Source organism: Vigna radiata, chromosome 3 (assembly GCF_000741045.1).
Source record: "Vigna radiata var. radiata cultivar VC1973A chromosome 3, Vradiata_ver6, whole genome shotgun sequence".
NCBI classification, from domain to species: Eukaryota; Viridiplantae; Streptophyta; class Magnoliopsida; order Fabales; family Fabaceae; genus Vigna; species Vigna radiata.
In genome coordinates this window covers 2,481,783-2,489,689 of record NC_028353.1, presented here as the reverse complement: position 1 = coordinate 2,489,689, position 7,907 = coordinate 2,481,783, and the positions used below count along the sequence as shown (strand labels likewise).

The window sequence follows — 7,907 nt, the reverse complement described above, 5'->3', positions numbered from 1 at the left end:
TTTTTTTTTCATGCAAAGTAAACTCTTACGAGTTTACGAGTCGAGTTTACTCGACTCTCACGAGTTTACGTAAACTCTCAAGTTTGACAACCTTGCTCATAACACATCCTTTTTCTACAAACCCTCCTAATATTTTATACATAAATTACTAAATGAAAACAAAAATATTCAATACTCCATTCGTTTCCCAGTGATTGTTAGTTAAAGTTTTTACTCAACTGGGCTCACTTAAATGCATTTTTTTGACTGAGAAAGAGAGTAAATGATTTCAGTATAAATCAGGGAGGGAACAGATTAATACTTTCATTGAAATGTAAGAACAAAAAAAACTCCATTTACAATTTGTTTACATAGCATGGAATTGTTCTAGAACAGAGGAAGCGCTTAGGTTGCTGTGTGCATTCTGTAACAGTCAGATTCTCAATCTGCCTAAAACCTTTTTAACTTGAGCTTAGCAAATGAGTACGACTGTGAAACTGTAAGGCACAAAATGAAACTCCTAGTAGACAAAGACACATTAGGAATACATATTACAATACTAATGAGTCAGCAGAAATAGTTACAAAGATCTGAACTACATGGAAAGAACATTGGTGTGGAAAATGCAGCAAAAAGGTCTATAGTATATTCTGAAACCTCAATTGTCTGCTTGTTATATTGCCTTGGAAGGTCCTTTTTATCTTTCACCTAAATCAAGATCTGATGTATGGAAATCAAAACAACACAACAATTGACCAAGATGACACCGGTGGATCTGTCTACTATTAGTCTCCGGCCATTCAAGATCAGTGACGTTGATGATTTTTTCTTGTGGGCAGGGGATGATCAAGTGAATAGAAATCTCCGATGGAAAACGTGTGGGTCCAAGGAAGAGGCTTTGGCCTTCATAAGGGATGTTTGCATACCTCATCCATGGCGTCGCTCAATCAGCCTTGATGACTGTTCCATCGGCTTTATTTCAGTATTTCCTTGGTCAGGTGAAGAAAGGCACAAGGCTGACATAGGCTATGCCATTGGGAGCACCTATTGGGGCCAAGGGATAGCCACCAAAGCGCTCAAGATTGTTGTGCCTCAAGTCTTCAAGGACTCTCCCAATTTGCTGAGGTTGCAGGCTTTTGTTGATGTTGAGAACACAGCTTCCCAGAGGGTGTTGGAAAAAGTTGGATTCATCAGAGAGGGTGTTCTCAGAAAGTATACTTGTATCAAATGGGTGGTTAAGGATTCTGTTCTGTATAGTTTCTTATCAACGGAAGAAGTTCTTGCCGGTCACTAGATTACTTCTGGTAATATTTGGTCTTGTTTGGTGTAAATAATGTTAGATTCACTGTTAATATGTTTTCTTTTACTCATAATGCTTTCCATGAATTCCTAGGTATTTTTTTTATCTAATTGTTAGTATTTTGGTTGTGAGGAAGTTGAACCATAATCTTTATCATTTTCTTTCCAAACCTACCAAACCAATATTTTATTGTGAAGTTTATCTTAAATAAATTACAAACAAAGGATTATTTCTGAAAGATTACTTTGAATTAATCATATGGTTTACTGTTGTGGTGCACTTCCCTGATTCTTGTTTAATTGTTGAATTTTTGACCAGATTTAGAAGGTTGATTCCGACAGAGGTTTTGTTAATTGACAGAAATTAACTACTCTTTCAAATCTGTGATATAGGTTAGTCACACATCGCTTAAATAAGCGAAAAATATTGTTTGCCAAAAAATTTAAAGTACAAATCCTGTAATGGTCTAAGTCAAAATACTTAGGCTGAAAAGAAATTTAGACTTTTGTTTTTTATGTGTTGGTTTCATGTAATATTTTTTTCTCTTATAAACATTACTTATTTCAGTTTTTAGATCCAATTTTCATGTTAAAGAAAATATTGATTGAAGTGTACGTGAGAGATTTTTCTGAAGACTATTTATGTGTAATTAATTATTAACAATATATAATTAAAATCAGAAATAATTTAATGTATCAATTTTAAAGTGTAATGCAATGTGATATAACTTTTTTTTAATGGGTAACAATAATTTGATAAGAAGAAACAAGATTTAATATTTTAGCCTAGAAAATTTTATCAAAACAGGAACATTGAACTACAAATTTTCTTTGGAATCTGTTACAAATCTATTCGATGTGCCTATATAACCAGAAATTAAGAAATTCTATCACATCAAAACTTGATTACTCTAATTCAAACCAAGCAGTATCCTTTCAAGAAAATCAAGTGGCAAATAGAGAGATTTTTGCTGAAAAGAGTGCCTAAATAACTTGATCAATAATTTTTGTCACAAAACAGTTTTCCACTACAAAAAACAATGAACAAATTCTAAAATACTTTTGATAGAAAAATTGAGGTAAAAGGATGGACAAGGATCTTACAAGGAATCTGGGATAAATTCAATCAAGGTTCAAGAATATTAAAGGAGTAACAAGAAACATATTTCAGATTCGGTACAACACTGTCGTAATCGAGTTTCACAAAAGAGCACGATTCCTAAAATCATAATATAAAATTTCAAGAGATAGATATAAAATTTGCAAGACAATCGTGTTACCAAGAACATCATCATAGAGAAAACAAGACATAATTATTCATCATCTACCTGAGGAAAAAAGTGAAAAAAATACCTTTTTATCAAGGTACTTCGGCGGCACTGCGGCAGAGCTCCGGCGACACTCGGACAATACTGGGTGGTTAGGAAGATTGAAGAAAATGTGAATATTTTGTCTTCGAACGGCGGCGGCACAATGAACTGGGAGGAGAGAACACGACGGCGGACCAAAGGCATCTAGGGTTTGCCCTTTTTACGCCGGCAATGAGGCAGCACTGCGGCGGGACTGGCTGGCTCAGTGGAGGGAAGACACCTCTTCCGATGGACGGTGGCTCTCCGACGATGGTGGTGACTGGTTAGCACGACAACTAGGCGACGGTGGAGGCACGATCGCGAGCTTCTCTCTCGTTCAGATGGGTCTCTCCTTCAAATGTCGTAAAAATGAAACCCAATTTCAAAATGTCTGCCTTTCTCTCCTTGCCACGTCAACATTTCATTTTAAATTCCATTTCTGCGTTGGCCAATACTATTTAGACATGTGTCCCGTGTCTAAATGTTGTCAAAATCTGTTCTTCACATATCATTTTCCATGATAAAAATAACTTAAACATAAAAAAGTGTGAATTGTTTGACGAATAATGATATTTAAACAACATTTTTTTTACAACATTTGAACATTGATTACATGTCAATTTGTGATTGGTCAAAAATTACTCCACAATAATGTTTATGATTATTATTATTGATTGTAGAATAATTTTTGACCAATCACAGATTGACACATAATCAATATTCAAATATTATAAAAAAATATTGTCTATATATCAATATTCAAATATTATAAAAAAATATTGTCTATATATCAATATCCTTGTTTAACCCAAATTTGAGGACTCTTTGTACTCTTAAAAGTATGTTAATATATAAAATGTCATTTCAAATCATTTAAATGACTAACATGTGTTTCGGGTTATTAAATACTAGTTAATAAGAGCCATAAAATAATTATTAGTGAAATTCATACATTCACTTTATGAATAGATACTGATATTTTAACAATACTTTTTAATAATTTTTTTAATCACAAGATATATATTACCATCTCACTCGTTTCTTTAAATTTATTTTAAAAAAAATATTTGAAATGAATATATTTTCAAAAAAGTTGTAAAAAAAAAGTTAAAGAAACTTATTCCTTTATAAAATAGAGGTTGAAGATTGTATATGTGGTACGTAGCACAGGGCAATCTTTCCATACACCAAAGATGAGTTTTGCGAATTTTGGAAGATGGGCTCCTTTGATGTCTATGCCGATGAAGAGGAACACACATTCACTTCTCAGTCCCTTAGACACTGTGGGAAGAGAAGAAATTGGATTCAATTTCCAAGCTTACATGCAGCACAAGATTAACACAGTGAACCGAGCCTTGGACGCTGCAATCGAGCTCAAGGAGCCCAAGATTATCCACGAAGCCATGCGCTACACGCTCCTCGCAGGCGGCAAGAAGATCCGCCCGGTGCTCTGCATTGCCGCGTGCGAGCTCGTCGGAGGAACCGATTACGCCGCCGTACCCGCCGCATGCGCCATCGAGATGGTCCATGCCATGTCGCTCATCCACGACGACTTGCCCAGCATTGACAACGATGACCTACGGCGAGGGAAGCCGGCGTGCCACAAGGTCTTTGGCGAGAACGTGGCGATCCTCGCAGGCGATGCGCTGCAGGCCTNCGCGTTCGAGCACTTGGCGGCGTCGACGAAGGGCGTGTCTCCCACTCGCGTGGTTCGCGCGATAGTGGAGTTGGCGAAATCGGTCGGCGCGGAAGGCGCTGCAGGGGGACAAGTGATGGATGTGAGCTCGGAAGGGTTGTCGAGTGAGGTGGGTTTGAAGAGGGTGGAATTGATTCACCTTAAGAAATCGGCGGCGTTGTTGGAAGGTTCGGTTGTGTTGGGAGCAATAGTGGGGGGTGGGTCGGACGAGGAAGTTGAGAGGTTAAGGATGTTTGGTCGGTGCGTTGGGTTGATGGTACAGATTGTGAATGATATTGTGGATGTTACGAAATCGACGGAGGAGTTGGGGAAGACGGCGGGGAAGGACTTGGTGGTTGATAAACTCACATATCCCAAGGTTTTTGGAATGGATAAGTCTAAGGAGATTGCTCAGAAATTAGTGGAGGATTCCAAGGAAATCTTGGCTGGGTTTGATAACCCAAAGGGAGTTCCACTGTGTGCTGTAACTAATTACATTGCAGGCAAAATTAATTAGCAAAACATGTAACTCGATATTATATTTTCCCAATTTAATTATGGTTTAAATGTTTTTTTTTTCTTAAGTTAAGGATTAAGGTTCAGTTTAGTTTCTCGTTTTAATAGTGTCTGAAATTGATCTTTCTTTAGTAAATTTTACGTCGATATTATTTCTTCCCTTAAATACCACGTTAACTTTTCTTTTTCTCCTGCTCCACCTAATTTCTCTGAACGGATCAGCTTTTTCAGACAATCTTTTATCATGAAAGTCACCTTTTTATCATGTCAGTCACCTTTTTAGAGAAATTAGAGACTGCTATATGGTTGAAAATCCTTGCAGTTTTATCATGTCAGTCACCTTTTTCTTTCACATTTAAATGCTTCTCGAAAGCTGAATTTAAAATAGCATAAGATTATTTTTTTTTCTAGTCTTTATGAAAAAATTAACATCTTTCCCAATTTTACCATTTCGGTGTCTTTAGCTTTAATTTAAATTTTAATGTTTGAGAAAGTAGTGATAATTGATAGTAACATTTTATTTTCATAAATTTAAAAACATCTTTTCAATAGTTTTTAGAAAGTAAAAAAACATAACATTATAAAAAATTCGATGTCAAAAAAATGTGTTTTCTTCTCCTCAATACTAAAGAATAATAAAAAAAATATATAATTTCATAAACTACAATATAAAACATAAGAAACATCCTCGTATTTGTACTCTTTACATTTTATATGTATTTGTAAATAAACGTGCATGGCTGTTAGTATTGAGTATAACATTTTCTTTCTTCCTTTTTCTCGCTTCAAAAAAATCTTTATAACTCGTAATTTTATATGTATTTATAACTTTTTTAGTCAACAACTTTAAATTGTCCTTATATTATTGTTGCTAAATAGAAAAATTATTAAAGTCAAACAATGAAACCTGAAATTCGAGAAAAAAGATAAAAATCATATATAGTTATTTAATTTTAAAACTTTGTAATGATTATGTAAAAAATGATATATATTTTTATTATTTTTAATATAAACTTTATCCTTTCCTTTTCATTAATCTAGGTAAATGAAACACTTTGGATTCTCCAGAAACTGACTTACTAGGGAAACACGATCCTCGAAGACTGCATCAAACATATGGAAATCTGGCACATGTAATTTTTTAGCAGAAAATAAATTCTTTTTATTTCTTTATTGGCATAAATTTATCTTAATTAACTATATTAGAGAATGATTTGACTTTTGTGATATAGTTATTGTTCACCAACGTTTTGGTTTGATAACAGTTATAAAAAAAATAAAATTGATGCAACAAGTTTTTAGAAAAAAACTGTTTAAAAAACTGTTGCATTTAGAGAAAATCAGAAGAGTGGAATAGAAAGAAAGAAAAAACTTACGTTGTTGGTGAGTATTTAACGGAATAGACTATATTAATGTAAAATTTATTAAATAAAGATCAATTTCACACACCTATAAAACAAGTGATTAAACTGAATATTAACACTTAATTTAGAAAAAAAAAACATTTAAATTTTTAATTATCGACTTTTAACCATTTGTTCTTTTAAAATTTAGCTTGCAAAAGCTTCATATTAACTCATTGGCTTGCCCAGTCTTTATGTACCATATAATCAAATTTGACGTATATTACATTAGGTATAATTAAATCCAATGTATACGCTATGTCCATAATCGATGTAAAAGTTCACAGTTTGCTTTTAAAATTTGTTATACAAAACCTCTTATACAGAAAAAGAAATATGATTATAAAAGTTCCAATATATAATATAAATTAGACAATGCACTCTAAAATTTCAATAAAATTATCCAATTTAAACTAAATGACGTAAATAACATAATAAATTTAATTATATTATATTCATTTTTCTTTTTAATATAAGATGTGAAGCTTTTAAGTGGTACGAGTAGGGATAGGCATAATAGATCAAACTAACTTAAAATACAATTAACTATAATATTTCATACTTAAAAAAATTAAACTATTTTTACTAAAAATTAGTTTACTAAAGTGTACGTGAACTTAATACTAGTTCAATTCAGTTTGTTTAAATTATTTTTTAGTTCAGTTCAATTTAAGCAAACTGTTTTGTAGTTAACTACAAATTTTCATAGTAAAGTACCGTGTAATATATTTTGTCCATCCCTAGGTACGAGTAGTTTTGATCGTCAATTTCACCCATTGTTAAATCTATTGTTTTTTATGTTTTCTTTTAAGAGATAAAGGGATCATTGTCGTTAGTGATTCAATATACAATTCTTTCATATTATTGCTCACATAAAATTAGTGTAATACAAGTCTAGAAGGATAAGATAATAATTGCAAGAGTTTTACATAAATATTATGCATTAAAATTAGATCATTCTTAAACAAATCATTATGGTACAATAAGACATTAAATATTTTACTTTTATTGTTAAATATTATTTGTAAAAATAATGGTTAAATATATATTTGTCCCTTAATTTTGAGTAAAAATTGAAAATAGTTTCTTTTCAAATTTTTGGTCCAATTTAATTTCTCAACTTTAAAAATGTGTTGATTTAGTTCTGTTAATTAAATTTTGTTAGGTTGATTTGACATTTCAAACATGTTTCATGATGTATTTGAGTTGTTTATACTTTGACACATTTTCGCTTTAAAATTAACTGTAAAACACGTCAAATAGACTTAACAAATTTTGATTAAAAGGATTAAATATACACAAAGATAAGAGATTCAATTAGTCCAAAGTTTCAAAGAATGAGTATTTTCAATTTTGATTGAAAGTTAAGAGACTAAAGACATATTTAATCATAAAAATAAATTAAACTCAATTGATTGTCAAAATAAATTACCTCTATTTGTATAAAATTAGAAATACTAACATAATCAATTCCTTAATATGTCACATGATATAGTAACCACATCCAAACTAGTCTACTTGTCTATTACACACTAGTGGAAAAATCGCTTTTTATGACAGATAAAAATGACCTATTATGATGGATAACCTGACATCATAGTTCTGGGCATCATAATAGGTCCAATGTATTATGACATATTTTAACTTATCAATCATAATATAATGAATTTACTATGATACAACTAG

General features: G+C 32.1%; 2 protein-coding genes across 2 annotated transcripts; both read left to right on the top strand.

The window, feature by feature from the left end:
- Positions 1-289: 289 nt before the first annotated feature.
- On the top strand, positions 290-1,442 carry LOC106757486 (uncharacterized N-acetyltransferase p20-like). Its single transcript, XM_014640158.2, has one exon. It carries the CDS (start codon positions 707-709, stop codon positions 1,271-1,273), a length of 567 nt encoding a protein of 188 aa, XP_014495644.1. The 5' UTR covers positions 290-706; the 3' UTR covers positions 1,274-1,442.
- A 2,338-nt stretch (positions 1,443-3,780) lies between these two features.
- On the top strand, positions 3,781-4,980 carry LOC106757160 (heterodimeric geranylgeranyl pyrophosphate synthase large subunit 1, chloroplastic). Its single transcript, XM_014639767.2, has one exon. The coding sequence runs from the start codon at positions 3,821-3,823 to the stop codon at positions 4,817-4,819; it is 999 nt and encodes a 332-aa protein (XP_014495253.1). The 5' UTR covers positions 3,781-3,820; the 3' UTR covers positions 4,820-4,980.
- Positions 4,981-7,907: the final 2,927 nt, after the last annotated feature.

Coding starts and splice junctions, on each gene's coding strand:
- LOC106757486 (XM_014640158.2), top strand. CDS start 707: ATGGAAATCAAAACAACACAACAATTGACCAAGATGACACCGGTGGAT.